Source organism: Brachyistius frenatus, unplaced genomic scaffold (genome assembly GCF_029030835.1).
Source record: "Brachyistius frenatus isolate BFR_SWC_R1_liver_20210118 unplaced genomic scaffold, ASM2903083v1 Contig_15, whole genome shotgun sequence".
In the NCBI taxonomy this organism is placed as follows: Eukaryota; Metazoa; Chordata; class Actinopteri; family Embiotocidae; genus Brachyistius; species Brachyistius frenatus.
The window spans coordinates 5,738,878-5,757,210 of NW_027210614.1; the positions used below are offsets into that span (position 1 = coordinate 5,738,878).

At 40.8% G+C, this 18,333-nt stretch overlaps 1 protein-coding gene across 1 annotated transcript in view; it reads right to left on the minus strand.

Annotated features, from left to right (window-relative positions):
- Window positions 1-17,686, minus strand: part of ush2a (Usher syndrome 2A (autosomal recessive, mild)) — a 206,592-nt gene extending 188,906 nt beyond the window's left edge. The window contains exons 1-4 of the mRNA XM_069693402.1: window positions 17,063-17,686; window positions 16,293-16,507; window positions 15,944-16,162; window positions 11,167-11,335 (exon numbers count right to left, since the gene is read on the minus strand). Of these exons, the coding sequence (XP_069549503.1) occupies window positions 11,167-11,335; window positions 15,944-16,162; window positions 16,293-16,507; window positions 17,063-17,686 (1,227 nt within the window). The remainder of the gene's footprint in view (window positions 1-11,166; window positions 11,336-15,943; window positions 16,163-16,292; window positions 16,508-17,062) is intronic.
- Window positions 17,687-18,333: the final 647 nt, after the last annotated feature.

Genomic DNA, 18,333 nt, shown 5'->3' on the forward strand with positions numbered 1-18,333 from the left:
ATCAAATTAAATGCACCATCACATATTTTGTATTTCTTCTGCAGAATTAAGTTTTCCAATTTTCTTGTTTTATTCAAAATATGTTTAAAGTATTTTTTATTTTTTTGTGTTCTTTGGAAGTTTTGCTGTACAACACTCACCCCACTGGCAATGGTACCACCTAAGCCTCTCTAAAAGCCCAGAGAAACCCTGAGTGGAAAGCTTTTAGTGATCTGTAGACTGGCATTTTGACTAAAGCTCTTCTCGATTTTCACACTCCTGCCAAGCCATGGCTCAGTACACAGTGTGGACAGCAGTGTTTCTTCTAAGCTCACTTTGTAGCTGTAGGCCACAAGAATAAGAGGTGGTAAAGAAAATACAAATAAAAAAAGAATCACCCTATGGCTGCAGTTCCAGCTCTGCAAAGATTTATTGCAATATTGAACTTTTATTTTGTACCAATCTTATATTTGTAACCAGCACAGAACATAATTTTGCATCATGTAGAATTCACAAATAGAGTCAGATGACACACTAAACAGACCTTTTATTTTCTTTCTCTGCATTGGGGAAATGTGGGGCAGCCTGTACACAAGAGAGATAGATAGCTAGCTAACAATTAACCACAAGGACAGGTGAGGAGAGGAATTGGGTATCTATGGGCTGCAGTAACACTCCCTGATGACCTGGGTCATTTTCCATGAACTTGACCCAATCCTGACGTGACATGTACTTTACCACACTGAGGACATGACAGATTATTTCAAATGAATACTTTTCAAGTATATTAAATTAAGGCGCAAACTTCTCGATTTCAAAGTAATTCTTTATCAATAAATACATTAATGATCAGACCCAAAATGCAGGTCTGTGTTACTTTAATGTAAAATTATCAGCAAACAATGAGTTTTCAAATACACATATTAAGCCTTAATGTCATATGCGTCATATTTTGTTGTCTTACTCGACTGAGAAGCTCAGTATGAAAATGAATCATTTACAGGGTTTTCTCAATCATTACAACACCTAAGTGCAGCAGCCAAGTGTTTTTTCACAGCACTTAACCCACTATATCTTTACTATAAGCTTTGTTTTACCAATGTTTCGTGATTATTAATCTTATGGGAGACAGTTACATTTTAAATAAATACTGTATAAATAATCCTCACTGCTACCACAGCACCAACAACCTCCAGAAACCAGGGAAACCACTGATTAAATTATAAGGGCTGATAGATAAAGACAGCTGTCATACTGCAGCTGCAGACTAAGGTTTCAATCCATCACACTACAGGAACCATTAACCAAACACACGATTGTCATACCTTTGAACAGCCGGGCATCATACAAACACTTGACATGTCGCAGACAGTGTCAGACTTAAAAGTACATTTATATTTATATGTGACGGACTATCTTTGCTGCTGATTTAATAACCCTAAAAGTGACAGCTTGGGGTCAAAGTGAATGAGAAGGACATTAAGGATGATTTATAAAAGAAATCAATTCTAGATACCTATTTTACTGCTGTCTGATTATTTTATTAACAGCTAAGGCAATGGAAGGCTCTATGCAAGAGCTTAATGTTGTATGTTGAATTGTGTGTATGTGTGTGAATGCAAATAGAATCTGTAATTGAAAAGTGAAGACACCAGTTTTGCCACCGTCCCCGTTTGATCTTTGTCACTGAGGATCCCATCTCACCTGTCTCCCACATTTTGCAGCTCTTTCTTATCAGCTCATGTCTTCCTCTCATTCCTTATGTTTTCTATCTCTCCTTTTTATCCACACCTTCACACCCTGCTCTCTTAAACTCCACACACCCAGCTTTTGTTTTCTTTGCCTGGGCTTCCCCCCTTCTTTATGCTCTTCATATGCTTGTCTGTCTCTTCCTCTCCTACCTCCTCCTTTAATCCCTGACTCCCTGTCATGGCCCCCACACATCCTGCCTCACCAAACTCTCTCCAGCCAGCCTCTCTTCTCTGGGCTGTGTCGCCTTGTGACTGACTGACATGCCACTCACTGATAACACACCTCATTCCAGTGAAGCTGTCAATGGTGGGGATAAAGACAAAGACATTAAGTAGAGAAAGAAAAATAAATGATGAGAGACATGATGAATAGAGGTTGGAGTGGAGAGTCTGGTGAATGAGAGAAATACACTGATGATGATAGATAATAGCATGAATGTTTTCACTCATAAGTATATTACATGTGAGTCAAGAGTCACGGAAAAAAAGAGATATTTTAAAGTTTACAAAAACAGTAGGATGGGGATGATGTCCCAAGACTGTTGTTGATATTATTATGAACAGAAAGAAGGAAGGAAGGGATGAGAGAGGGAGAAAGGAAGGAAGAATGGAAAGAAAGGAAGGAAAGAAGGAAGGAAGAAAGGAAGGAAGGAAGGAAGGAAGGAAGGAAGGAAGGAAGGAAGGAAGGAAGGAAGGAAGGAAGGAAGGAAGGAAGGAAGGAAGGAAGGAAGGAAGGAAGGAAGGAAGGAAGGAAGGAAGGAAGGAAGGAAGGAAGGAAGGAAGGAAGGAAGGAAGGAAGGAAGGAAGGAAGGAAGAAAGGAAGGGCAATGGGAATGACACATTGTACATGTAAAACAGTTGGTAAAAAAGTGGCCATAAACCACAAGCTCCTGGCTCCAGTTCTTTCCCCTTACTTTCTGTCTCTCTCCACTATTAAAGACGATTTACAAAAAGATACAGTGTAGAAACTGAAGAGAAGAAACCGCCGAGTAAATAATGAGAGGGACAGGAAAAAAGAAATCCAAGATAATTATTAGTATTTAATTAGTGAAACAGAGTTTGAATAGCGTTAAAATTATTCAGTGGAAGGTCTTGAGTCATTACCAATTGAACAGAATGGATTTGAGTTCAAGTCAGAGCTGTGTGCTTGGGCCCTGTCAAAATTAGTTTGGAATTAGTCTAGAAAGGTATCATGTAAAAGGAAAGAGGGTAGAAAAGATGATGATGATGGAAGCGAAGCTAAGTCAGGACAACAGAGGTAGAGAAGGGATAAAGAGAATAAGAAACAAAGTGTTGTTAGATGCAAAATTTTTTTTTTTTTTTACATTGCCATGCAAATGAAATCACATGAATGTGGGCATAGCAGGCAATAACATTATTCTGCAGAAACAAGAGCCCACTTAATCAAAACCTGATTGTAGTTCAACTGAGAAAAAAAACACAGCTTTTGCTTAAATTGTGTCTAATTTACATTAAGATTAAAAAAAAAAAAAAGACTGTTACGTGTTTTAATTTGCATCAATGAGGCCACGTCACAGTCATACTGTTGTGTGCTTGATCTAGTCAAGTGTGTTTGAAAAGATTAAACTTGAAGACAAAGACAGATCTTTGCCCACTTTAAAAAAAAAAAAAAAATTTAAGGATTGGATGGTTCAGGCTTTATGTGGACGAAGATCATCTTAACCTGAAGATGATTTTGGTAAGCAGGGTGCTGGATATTCCCAGATATTCCTGTCCTCCACACACAAACCAAATTGGTTTAAATCAAAAAAGTACAATCTGACTTTATGAGTCACCAGCTTGCCACTTTTGCATCTCCAGGCACATTGTCACCTTTCCCTCCCTCTCGCTTCCTCTCACTCCTTCTCCTCTGATATCGCCTTCCCTCTCCTTGTTATTCACCCTCCAAGCCTCTCCCACCCTCTTCAGTCCTTTCCCACCTCTCTATACTTGCCCTTACCCACTATGAACTGTTAGCAGCTCTGATGTACAGCCAATATTCTCTCTATCATATTAGCAGGGCTGCAGTGTGTAAAGGAAGAGATAGGAAGAGGAGGAAAAGAAATAAAGAGAGAGAGAGAGAGAGAGAGAGACGATGGGGAGGAGACACATTTGTTCTACTCATCTCAGCGCTAAAAGATACAATTACCTCTCACAGGATATTATCCATGTTTTATACCAGCCCAGGGCCCCATGCCTTTGCCTTGCCGCGCTCACCCCATGTACAGCCCATATTTTAACACTAGCTATGACAGTTTATTTAAGAAAAGAAAATTGTCCCCAGGGAGATGGAGAGGGAGAGAGGGACAGTGTGTGTGAGGAAAATGAGAGGGAAAGAGGGAAGGACAAAGAAGGTGGAGGGGGGGAGACAATGAAAGGGGAGAGAATGAGAGATAGATGAGTTCGCGAGGGAGAGAGAAAAAGGGAGGAAGAGAAAATTATCCTCTGGAAAAAAACAGCAGAGTAAAAAGATAAAGAGAAAAAAAGAGAGAGCAGGGACATATATAAGGTGACACACCGACCTTTTAATAAAGACCATAAGTCTTGAAGACTTTTTTTTCTCTGAGCAGAAAGAAAAGAGGGGTCCCTTTAAAAAAAAAAGAAAAAGAAAAAAAGGCATTCATGAGAGCATGAAAGGAAGGAGGAGCACATGTAGCCTGCAAGAGGTGGGAGACATGCAGAAAGAAGACAAGCCTTCTGCTACTTGACGAGTCCTAATAAAGTATGAGGTACACGGTCTGGGCTATGTTGACGTTTTTTTGGTTCTGACACATTTTTAAACCTAATTTATTATCTCTTACTAAGGATATACCGATGACTTATCTTCTCACACACTTCTAATTCAGACACGTTAACTTTTGGTGTCTGTTGATATCGAATGCATTAGAAGGAGCATCTTCTGTTACTGTTAACACCGTCACTAACCCAGGCCATGCAATTTCTCGTTGCATGGATATTTCTAGAAGAGGCAGGTTATCACAACATATGTTCCTTAGTGGGGTTTTTTTGTTTTGTTCCTAAGCACCTAGCAGGACCCCAGCAGCATACATTTTTAGCTCTCATATCTCAAAGCTCCAGTGGGAATGAAACCTCTAACCCTGGCAGTGATAGTGCCTTGCTCTCACTATTAAGCTGGACCACTGGCATGAAACACTAATGTTAAATAAATAAATAAATGAATTTAAACACCAAAGAATCCACAGTGGGCACTCACAGACACACACACACACACACACACACACACACACACACACACACACACACACACACACACACACACACACACACACACACACACACACACACACACACACACACACACACACACACACACACACATCTCTTCCTCTCTCTCACTATGTAATTGATGCCAGTCTCGTGCCCTTTCGCCTCCGGTGCCAGCAGGCAGAGGGCTACCATAGAGGTGTCCGCTTCACCCCTACACAACAACCTTGCCTCACCTTCATACACATGCACACAACCACACATAAATGCACTGGATGTAGTGCACATGCACGTTACAACAAACACAAGCATAAAGCCCATAGAAGAATGCTTGGAAATCCTCCCATACAGTTACACAGTTTAAGCACATTTAAACACACACATTAACCTTCAGTGTGTCTCAGTATCTTTCTCTGTCACTTCAGATAGGACAGAGACAAAAGCACCAGGGGAAGTGTATGGGGCAGTGTACAGTGAGTCTGTATGTCTCTCCGTGTGGGACAGTTGTGGCCTTTTGGCAAGAAATCAGAAAACATTAACAAATACTTTCTTTTAAGCTGAACTTCAAATACTGCATATGTCAGCAGTCCTTTGCACACTGCCCCAATGTATGCTTACATACATTTCTTCTCTTCATGACAATTTGTAACCCTACTTCATACAAACACATATCTTATATTTACTTTCCATGTATTAGGTAACTTGCCACAGTAGCAGCATTTTAACTGTTTAGAAAGCAGTGAAATATTTTAATTAAAATAAGAATGTGTTGAGCAATTCCAAATCTCAAGTTCATTCAGCTTTACCAAAGTGGAAGCATCTTGTGAATGCAGAAGACTGACACTTATGGGTGAGAGGGCGGCATCTACTGTATGACTTTATAGTCACTATAGTTTCAGCTCCAGGTACGAGGTCAAAGATCTGCTCTAATTTGATTAGCCGTCATCTGCATAAAAAAAACTATTAGACTACAGCAACAGAGCTATGCAGCTGACCCATAGACACATTTTTTTGAAAAAGTCTGAGGTACTAAAATACTGGAAGTGGCCAAGGTTGCAAGTCAGCCTCTTCTGTTAATGTTGGTTCGAACCCAAGCCGCAGCTGCTTGTGTCTGCCTTTTAGTCATTACTCATTCTTTTCAGTGACAGGAGTCAGATATTTTGCCATCTTATAAACCACATTTTACATGTTATAGGTCACTATTATATGGTGCATAGCAGTAAATGTGAATGCCAGTACCAGTTTGAAATAGCTTTAATGTGTAGCATAACATGTTGATCTATTTATGAGATTTAAAAGCACTAGTTGTGGAAACTCAAGTCATATTTACATTCGGTGTTACTCCCCTAAAAAACTAAAACTTGTTGAAAGTGTTTCCTGCCTTATTCATGGAATTAAATATATATTGTGATAATTATCACAATGAAAAAACAACAACATTGTGTTTACATGTAGGTACTAGCACCAGAAATGAATGTAGAAAAAGGAAAGCAGAGGGGGAGGCAGAAAGGCAGGCCGGAGAAATACCAAGGACAAAAAAGAGAAGGGCAGAACGCAAGAAGGACAAAGAAAAACAGAAAATATTTACAGACAAAGTTGAGTGATGCGGCATGTTTACATATTTCTAACCGTGAGAGAAACATAAAGATGGAAAGACTGTAGTGGTATTAGATTGGCAGTGCAAAATAGTATCCCTCTGCCAAGACTACAACAGTCCATATACACACACACACAGGCCAGAGTCTTCAAGTGTAATTGTGCGTGAAAACATTCATTAAGGCTATTATGGCATGCAGTAGAAGTTTCAGCAGTCAAACCGTCGAAGAGCAGAGCGGTGAAGCAGACGAGCTGTCAGTCTAGAGAACAAATTGGAGAGCGATAGGAACAACTAGTTCAGCCTCTGCAATTAATATATATAGATGTGTGTGTGTGTGTGTGTCCTTGTAATCCTGATTTGGTCCTAACTCAATGAAACTCAGTGACTGACCCACTGACCTTCTTTTACCATCTTGTCTTAACCCCCCCGTTTCTTTCTGTCTTTACAGGTACAGCGGCCAGTGTGCTGATGTGTTTATGTCAACGTGATATTAACATCATTAGTGTGTGCTTGTGTAAAATAGTAAGAAAAGGAAAGTGTGTGTGTACATGTGGTGGGTCGTGATGGGATTGGTGTGACCGGTTGCCACTGCCTCATCTGATAATGCTGATCCACACAGGCACTAATAGAAGGACCCCTCTGGGAGTTTTTGAGGCACACAGTCTCTGGTACTCCAAAAGATACGCCAAGGCTATTTAAACTGTGAACTTCCTTTCTCTGTTCTTCCGAGAGTCCTTTTAACCATTTATCTCAGTCCTATTCCTCTTCATACTTTAGCACACACTTTAAGATTTCACATATGACTTACAGTACATTTCAAACTTATCGGCACCAGAACCACAACATGGGCAACTGCTGTACCAGTGTAGTAAATGTATGCAATACTGATAATCCTGCTGCTGAGTTTGTGACCACAGAATAGGGATGTCACCTACCAATACCACTGAAATTCTACAAATCTCCAAACTAACTCAGATATGATTTTAGAATTGGTATTTAAAATAATCCAATGAAAAGAATGAATTTCAATACGAGTCCTTTCACTTGAAAAAACAAACAAAACAACAACAAGAACAACAAAAACATCCAGCAACAGGAGTGAAATGGAGCCGTCAAGTAAAATGAATCCACTTAAAGTACACATTTTACCACGCAGGAGACATGATTCTTATATTTTGATGATGGAGTGTTTACTTCATTCTGTCAGGATCTCAAAGTAGGTGGATGGACTGGAGCAATTAATTAGCCAGTATAACACCAGGTGGACCCACATCTCTTTCATCCACAACAGAAGTGGAGAAACCTACCAATTAGTTAATTAAATAACTTTATAGATTCGATATTAGATAATCATTAGATAACTACCAATTAGAAATAAATTCAGCAAAAATGCTCTGAAAGGTGAGTCCCATAGTAGACTGACATCGCAGCTACCACTTAACTACACCGAGCCACCTCCCTCACTTCCCCCATCTCTCCTCCTCTGTCAGTCCCTCCCTCCCCCAGGCTACATTTTCCTCCGCTATTCTCTACATCGTTACCATAATCACATAAGACAACTACCTAGGGAGCACCAGCATCCCCACAGCACCTTGCTCCTGGCACCATGTGTGTGTGTGCATGCGTGTGTGTGTGTGTGTGTGTGTGTGTGTGTGTGTGTGTGTGTGTGTGTGTGTGTGTGTGTGTGTGTGTGTGTGTGTGTGTGTGTGTGTGTGTGAATTGCTCTTGGCACTTGGAAACCCGTATTCCTTTTGACTGTCTTTTTTGGTGTTTTGATCTTTACAAACCGACAGATGAGTGGTGCGTGTGTCCGTGCGTGCTATATGTGCGTAGGAAAGGTTTCTAAATTACCCAGCTCCTTCATAGGGTAATGTCTGTATTGTGGCTGACAGACGACTACAAATTACCGCTGAACTGAGAGAGTGTCTATGTGTGTGTGTGTGTGTGTGTGTGTGTGTGTGTGTGTGTGTGTGTGTGTGTGTGTGTGTGTGTGTGTGTGTGTGTGTGTGTGTGTGCGAGTACATAAGTGTGTGTGCGAATGGTGTTTGACTGTCAAGGATGATTATGTTATTCTTCTGAATGGTCAAAGCAAATCACATCACTGTACCACTAAACAAAAGGCAGACGGATTCACAAGAATGCGCACACGCACGCATGCACACGCGCGCACACACACACACACACACACACACACACACACACACACACACACACACACACACACACACACACACACACACACACACACAAAGTTTTAAAACACCTCCAAGCCACACAAACATAACACACTTTTAGCAAAATGCCTACAAGCCTTACACTCTTCTATGCCGATTTGTGTGCAGCACAAATATAGAGTGTACTGTACATGGACATATATGCCAACCTTATCCCTACAAGGCATACATGATTACTGTACACACACTAGCTACCAATTGTGCCATCAGCAACACTACACTTAGCCACCAACATGTTGGACTGCCAGATTACTGTACCATCAACACCAGTCAGCAAGCCTATAAACCAAACTGTCAGGTGCTATTTCATCCACTTCTCAATCTAGCCTTTAAAAGGTGCTGAACAAAACAAACTGCTCTTAATTTACATTTCTTCATGTAGTTGCATTTGGCACTCCATTTCTCATTTTAAAGCCACACTTTATTTATTTCACAATAGAATTAATTGTTTAGAAAACCTAAGCAGGAAGTGCTAAATTTGCATAAACAGCTTATTAAAAGAATAGCTAAGGAGAGCTGAAACATAACCATGAGGAGCTGAATGCTGCTAAGAACTAACGTTGTGCTGGGCAAAAAAATAACTAGTCTAAGTCCATTCAAAACAAGACATGCAATTGACTTTATGAAATGAAGAGAATGTAAATTCTATAAAATGTATCACCTGGGTCTTTTTTATTATTGTCTTTATTTAAGACACGTGTTTGAGTATTAATGTATAAAATGTCTTCGTGATCATTAAATAATGTCATTATCAATACTGTATTATAGCATGTTAGGTGCCAGGAAGGGGCAACTGAAAATACTAAAATTTGTGCACGGCCAAAAAGAAAATCTGGCCCAAAGATTTTACAGACAAAAAGTAGACAAACGGAGAACTTAAGTTACAAGCACTTATAATGATAAGGCTTGTCATTGTGACCATATTTTCTCTCCCTGTAGCCTTGGTGTTATACAGAGATGTTGAAAGAGAGAGATTGTGCAGTGTAGTAATCTGGAAAGTGATACTCTTCAACAGACCAGAAACACACACACACACAGAGACAGACAGACAGACAGACAGACACACACACACACACACACACACACACACACACACACACACACACACACACACACACACACACACACACACACACACACACACACACACACACACAGATTCATTTTGGACTTCAAAACTCTCTCCACTTCACTAGTTGCCATTTTAGAATGATCCTAGCCAATGAAAGCCTTTTTTGTAAAATTCAAGGTTTGTGCGTGTGCGTGTGTGTGTGTGTGTGTGTGTGTGTGTGTGTGTGTGTGTGTGTGTGTGTGTCTCCCATTTCACTTTCAACTTTGTATTTTGCAGTCCATCATGCAAACAAGTTCTCCACAATAACACAAACAGAAGCAAAGTCTAGCTGGAAAAAAAAAATCCTCTAATTATCATGTATCCCATTGTTTTATTGTGGTAAACAATTATTTCATTATTATACACACCTTCTGCTACTGAAACTGACATTTGGAAACTACTGTACCAAATTGCACAAAAATAACCACCAATTAGAAACATATCCAAGCAACAAAATTAAACAATCATGTGTGAGTAAAACAGCAGTTCTTTTGTTGTCTGCAGTAAACCATAGAAAATAGGCACAGACCTAAATGAGTGAAATAAGATAACTTAAATTCAGCTGTGATGCAGTTCGTTTTTCATACACAATATACAGTACATGCTTTTGAAATGTTGTGTTGAAAGTGTGAGGCCGCATCTGTATGCGTATCTGAAGTAATGTGTATGCCCCTGGACCCAGCAGCTGTTCCAAAACAGATGTTTTCCACAATAATTATCTCAAGCTCAGAGAGGCTGAGAACAAGATGGACTGAGAATGAAAGAGAGAGATGGAGGAAGATGTCTGTGATAAAAGACAACCCTCATGACAGCAGATAAAAACAAACCTGAGGGTAGAGTGATTGAACTTTATACCCACGAACACACCTATGGGAGCATGTAAACATAGATGCTCAAAATAATGTATCTCTCCTAGTGTCTGACTATAGTATATTTAACAGAGTAGTGTTCTCTCACGCCACCATGGCTGTATTTATTTATTTTTATTTTATTTTATTTGTTTTTTGTGTGTATATAGTCTGTGTGTGTGTATTTATTATTTGCTCTTATTTTCTTTTCTAAAATATTTATTATTTTGGTTTTTGGTATTATTTTACTAATTATTTCTTATATCTTATACGTATTTGTAAACTTTTTCATATTGTGTGCACTTTTTGTTTTTCTTTGCTGCTGTGACGACCGAATTTCCCCGCTGTGGGATTAATAAAGTCAAATCCTCAACATCATCGTCATCATCATGGAGATCTCTGAACTCTTCAGATTCCTTACCTGCAAAACAAGGTGCGTCCACCTCTCCAGTCCAAGCCTGCCGTATGTTCTGAAGATGATGGTCGAGACAGTATGACTGCTGGACTGCCCATACCGCAGGGCGACCGCCTGCCCCGACACTGTCAGAGAGAAAACCAAGCGCTCCCCTGAACTCTTCTCCAGCAGCATCCTGAGAGAAACAATAAAGGACTCAATTATTTCATCAACAGTTGACTGTCCACAGGGGCCCGAATATTTAGCAGTGATAAGTTTTTATACTTTGACTCAGAAAACAAAGGTAAGAATGGACTCCAAAAGCCATGGAGTCGAGCACCGCTACACACAGTCCGTCGTTCTGACATTTTCACATGGAATATCAATATTTTACATGACTGTGAGGTTTCAGCTGCTACGCCGGGTGCAGACACGCACACCCTCCACGTGTCATATTAACCACCATCACTGACATTTTATGGGAAATCATGGCTTTTATGAACCCAGAGCAGCACACCCTATAAATCACAGATAGATGCATGCATGAGAAAAAGAGCAACTGAATGTATGTCTGCACATGTATCTGCGTGTGAATGTATGCAAATAGACAGACTGAAGAGAATAAGTACAATAAATAAAGTACCAGTTTAGGAGATATGGTGATTTACTGGGCAAAAAAGATTTCTTATCAAAGGTGCTTTCACGTTGGATTAACATATAAAAGTGCTTATTTAATTATAAAAATAATTGATGTTACTGAATAATCTGCAGCATATTTTTTCTATTAATCATTTGAGCAATAAAGTATTCCTTAAACAGTAAAAAGTGGCCATCACAGAGCCCAAGTTAACACATAAATAGTTTGTTTTGTCCAACCAGCAGTACAAAAAACAACAATTTACAGTTTTTGACCACAGATGGCAATGAACCCCAGAAATACCACATTTAAGAAACTGGAATGAGAATAATATTGGCATCTTTTCTTGAAAGTCATATGCTTATTTATGATTAAGCAAATATAAAAAAAAAAAATAATCAACTAACTGTCTAAACCATAATCCCCTTGAGTAATTGCTTCAGAATGTTAAGCTTTTTTTTTTTTTTTCTTCTAATGGCTTTCCATCATTAATTAAAATAACAACAAGCACTTTATTGTCCATGTAGGAAAAATCCAGTGCATGTACAAACCAAACTGTCTATTTCAAATGTGAATACTGAAACAATACGAACATAACTTCATTATCAGTTTGTTGAGTAAAGCCATGGTGTAATAAAAACTATGGTTTGTAAGAACAGGTGGCTGGCTCTGTTCATTGTTTAGATGAGGGGAGGGATGTGAAATCACAGACGGAGGGAGAGACAAAGAGAGCGGGGTGACGAGAGATGGACAGAGGTGAGGATAGAGACCTCCTTTCATCTGGCTTCTTTGATGGCAGCCATGATCGTCTCTACAACAAAAGAATGATAGCCAATGACAGCAACAGAAAGAGAAGAAGGGAGGGAGAGGGAGAGGGAGAGAGAGAGAGAGAGAGAGAGAGAGAGAGAGAGAGAGAGAGAGAGAGAGAGAGAGAGAGAGAGAGGAGGGGGGGGAGATATTTCTTCCATTCAGACGCATTCAGCCGTACAGGTGTCATGTTCGGCAGACCAAGACAACAAGACTTGTCTGTCATCTGAATCCCCAGACAGACAAATTCACAAACAAAAAACACAGCATGAAATTTAAGAGAGAGATTTGATCTCTGTCTGATTGTCCGTGCGAGTTAAACTTAACGGACAGTGACATTCAACTGAACATCCAGTGAGTTACTACAATACACACGTAACCCGTCTAGTGTTGCAGCAGATCTTTCTTCAAACCCGTCACCACTTTTAACACATTGCTGGATCCATGAATGTCGTGAATGAAGGGTATCTATTGAAGGCCCAACAAAAATGGATCAGTTTGTTCCAAATCTTTGTTGAATCCACAATCAGAAATGCCCTGTTTCGTACACATGGATCAAACTATTCCTGATCACAGTAAAAGACAAGTGTAAAGAAACTTCACCACAACATTTTACATGTTTTGACATCTGTCAAAAGGTACTGAGGAGTACTAGTGCGTATGTGAAAGAGATGTATTCAGTCTTTTATGGTTGTGGTGCCAGCAGCAAACTGTCGCCATCTTGCTAGTTCAGAGTGGTTTGGAACCAGAAGTGACGAGCTGGTGGGGAGCGAGCATCTCGACGATACTACGTCCCGCCTGCCGATAGCCGTAACCTGAATGGACCACAGGACTGTCAATCAAACAGACACACCCCCAAAAACAATAATGGGATTATTTTGAGATGCACCACCAGAAAACTAATAACAAGGAGCGACTTTAGCTAACAACAGTGAAATAACTTGTGGAAAAAATGTATTCACTTTGTATTTCATGTGAGAAGTTGAATGGAAGTCCATGAAGCCGTTTTGGGTCCAACCTCTGGCAGCACTCGGTGCTGTTGCAGCTTAAGACACTTCTGTATTGACATCTTTTTTTTAAGAGCCGTAAGCTAGGTCCACTTTTGTATGCCGTCTATGGTTTGGTATCAAGCGAGTCAGTGTGCGTCACATCTGAGGACTACAAGTTTGACAATAAAAAGATTCTGCAGATGTGGGCTCAGTGATCTTGCTAAAAAAAAAATCTCTGTAGCCTACTCCTCGTCTATGATTCAGGTTAGCGACTCAAGAATACATTCGCCGCTACTCGCAAAACGTACAGTGGAGTGGCGCTGGGGTTGATGTCGGCGGCAGATTTTGACAAAGAAATCCAATATCTCTGGTTCTGATGCATTTGAAACGTTTATCTTTAAAACCAGCTAAATCAGTGGAGTCAAAATTTCCCGAAGAAATACAAACTAAGACATAATGTCTGCTTAGCCTCGCTTCAGTTTCACAACAAAGCATCCCCTGCCGTTCAAGCACTCGACTTTAAATGTCGCCGTGTGGAGGAAGAGATGGGGTTGCCAAGCGAAGCCAACTGATCTCTTTTTGTGTGTGCGTGTGGCCTTGTCTATGTGAACGTGTGCATGTGTGTGTGATTGCAAGCTGATCTGACGGTGTGTAACTCTGCACCATACTAACCCTGCCTGGAACATAGTGGCACACTCACATCCCCCGTCCCTCTCGCGCAACATTTCCAAGTAGGACATGACAGCCAGTTGTTTCCTGATGGTGATGCTGACCTGGCCTGCTCCTTGTTATTCGATCAATAGCACGGAGTTTTCATGCTCTTGTCAATATTGGAAAATCATACTCAACGTCATATCAAAACAGATATTTGACCATACATCACAACAGCAGTTTGTTTGTAGAAGGGAGTTACATTTCACCAGTAGGACAGGATAACGGTTGACTACTCCGATACTGTGCAGCAGTATCTTCATGAATTTGTGAAAAAGTACGCACTAATGGGTTGTTATTTTTCCATGTATTTTTTGTTCTGTTTTCCCCCTCCAATCCTGAGACTCCAATGACTTTATGCAGTACATTACATCCACATAATATCAAAAACTGAGACAACTTAATCTGGATTCTGCTTTATCTCATCTCTCCCCTCCATCTTCTCACATCAAGTAGGATTTCTACAAAGCTAATAATTTAAAATGTCTAACTTACTGGTCAAACATGAAATACTATAATAAAACAAGGCGTACCAGAGCGAAGGACTGGACACGGTGACAGTAGAACGTGACTATGAGCATTAAACTAGAGACTGTTGTTTTAATGCCACTATCGATAACATAAAATAATCTTTTAATCACTTTGAAGTTTATAATAAACATTTGAACTAAATACAGGACAGACAGGATAAAGCATTGTTAGATCATCTTTCGTTGTTGTTTTAAACAGGATTCGTGGTCCCGTCTTCCCTTCCTTTTTCTGTCTCTAGTTCATCTGAATAGTTTCTGTGTTTTGTATTCAATCCTCTTCACATCATTCCAGACCTGTGATTCCTCACCTGACCACCGGTCTTTACGACGTTCTTCACACCTGTTCTGATGACCATCTGCCTGTCTTAGATTTCTGTGTTCTACCTGATTTGACTGCCTTTTGTTTGCCCATTGTAAACATGCATTTTTATCGAACAGAAAAAAAGTTGCATTTCTGTCCAAATTTAGTGCCAATTCTGCAAAAGAAAATCTGAGTGAATTGTGTATTTCTATCCATCATCATCCAGAATGATGGCCTTTATGCCCGTTTCATTCACTATTTTGAGAAAGTTTTTAATTTTTTTCAGCAGAGCAGAAGTTTGACTGACAAATGCTTCCGTCACCTGTTCGAATTTACTTTACTAACCAATAATAATATTTAAACTTTTTTTTTTTTTTTTTTTTTAAATATATGTTGTTTTCAGTCTGTTTTTCTGCACAAAGTATTTTAGTAGTACCACACAGTTGAAGAGCTTTTAGCCATATCTCTAACCAGTACAATATATACAAAGATTGATGAATAAACGTGATATTATTGTTGTACTAAACGAACCTCTAGGTATCTCTGGGGCTGATCTTTTTCACTGAGAACTGACCCCATACATCAGTTATCAAAAGACCAACCATTTATCCCTGGAAAATATAGAGTATACAGTTTACACAACAACTGTCTATACTCCTATCAATCTAAACACAGTGTACTGTATGGACTGGAAGGCGACACTGGTAATTAAAGCGCCAGTGTATGGCTGCTTCTATTTAAAGAAGACTTTAGTACCTCCGATGATGCAACTGAGAGATTATTCTGGATTTTCAGAAATTAGGAAAAAAAAAAAAAAATCTAAACTCACATCTCTCCAGCAGAGCTCGGTTTTATCCACAACGCCAAGGTGAGGGAACCCAACGCTCCGAGTGTCTGTGAAGGGGGAGACACCAGACATCCATCCTGGCCCAGCCGAAACAGCACACTACCAGATCCAGCAGAGATCCCTTCTGAACGGGTCGTGGTCCCAGGCTCCTTCCGAGTCCCAGGTCGGGTGTCATTAGTGTCTTCAGTTACACAGGTACCCCTGGTGGAGTTAAGTTTAGTTATGTCAATATGGTTTCTCAAAAGGGATCTTAAAGTGTTTTACATTGGTCAGAGGTCAAATGACCTTCTAAAATACCTTACAACATTTCTATACATTTTAATCCAGCTACCTGTGTGCAGCCAGTAGCAGTGGGGCATACGGAGGTGTGGAGGACCTGTAGGGACACTCCTGGACACAGAAGGCTTGATAGCAGGACAGCAGTTCAGACTGTGAGAAAGGCGACTGACAGTAGCTGCTCCGCTCTGGAACGCCACAGGTGGAGCGAGGCGGAGAGGTGGACACGGGTTTGAAGGCAGCAATGTTCACCATTCGTGGGAAACTTCCCTGTGAAAGGATTAAAACAGTGTGATCGTCGCAGTTAATCCGGACAATTTGCCACGTTGAAACAGAAACCTTTACGCTCATTTGGAAGAAGTGCCATACAATTAAATATCATGGAGGTTATGATATAGTGTCACACTTTTTGCAGACCAACTCTTACCATGCCATGCGATGTATTAATACACCCATACATTTTAAATATATCAGGGCAGCAGAGTAAAAGAGAGAAACTACTTGGGACAAATTAATTGATTTTACAATCAGCTTCCAAAAGTCCATTTTCAAAAAAACACGTGGAGATGCGACAGTATAAAAAGCACATTTGTACATGATACAACTATTGATGGCATGAAGCCCTTTAGCTGCTTCAGGTTCAAGGTATTCACTGCCATGACTTAGTGTGACATGAATAGAACAGAGCCAACGTTAATGTTATTAGTTACACCCGTGCTTTCCCGACAGCAGTATGGCGAGTCTATTTCAGAGGTATAATTAAATACAGCGTGTTGTTATCATTGTCTCTCCCCCAAGTCTTTGGTCTTTGAAAGCCACTCTTACCTGTGGTGATGCAGGTTTTGGACAGAGGCTGAGGAAGAGGAGAGGTAACCAGAGGATGAAGTGACGCCACCTCATCCCCACGATGTTCGTCCGCCTCGTCACCTTTTCTTCATCGATGTCGTTCGGGAGCAACGGCCACAGAAGAGCAGGCCGGCGCTTCTTTTTCCTCACCCTATTCTCCCCGTGCGTGATTTCACCTTCTCTTTCTGTGACTGACAGCGTCCCAGAGACGTCTGTCTCGTTCTTCCATTTGATCCCGTTTTTTCCACTTCCTTGTGGATCTTTTCCAATTTCCCTCTCGTCATTCCATGAGTTAGACGGCGCCTCTCTTCCTCTTTTCATCCTGTTTCTGTTGACTCCTCTGCCCCATGTTTGCCTCTTCTTTTGCACATTTCCTCCCCTCGCTCCTCCCTCAGTTTCCTGGTCGTCCCTCCCTTCATTCTGTCTCTGGCCTTTGACCCCACAGCAATCCGGACTCGGGTTCTGCGGAGGGCCCGGCATGGCCCCCGGGTCTAGGATCTCAGACAGGGGTCGGGGAACATTCCCGGAGGCAGAGGGATGCTCAAGAACCTGGATTTCCTTCTGAAGCCTTCCAGAAGCGTTTGAATAAGTGATGACTGTCATGGTTTCATGGTTCCAGGGTTCCGGGGACATTTTCTTTACAGGCCAGTGCCCCTAGGGTGACGCTACGAAGCTTAGCTTTCTGTTACACTGTCTCCGTCCCTCGCCCGCACCCCCACCCACACACACACACACACACTGCACAAACCACAACCAAAGCCTTCACATGATAGGTAGGATTTCACAATCTAGACAGGGGAAAGAGAGAGGGAGAGAAGGAACGGGAGACGTGGTCAGAGCAATATCCAACATGAGACAAATCTGAGGAGAGTGAAATGCCATGCAGGCTATTCCCGAGCCAAAGCCTACACTATCATGTACAGCTTGATGGAGGCGCAGCTCAACTGATACTGCTACATTGCTTTCCCCTTTTCTTCATTTTCCATTGAATTAAACATGCCCTTTTTCCCTCTAGCATCTGGCCTCCAGGTTTTATCCAACCAAACGGGTTTTCACACAAGTTTGTTGGAAATTGAGGCTTAGGCCAAAGCTTCTCTTCATTACAATACTTAGCAGGTTCAATTCCACATTTTCGATGCACAAAAAGAGGCCGGCCGTGCAGTCATCTCTGGTGTTACATTACTCGGTCCGGGCTCTTGCCTGTAATGTCTGTTAGAAAATAGGAAAGCTGACAGTGTATAATAATAATA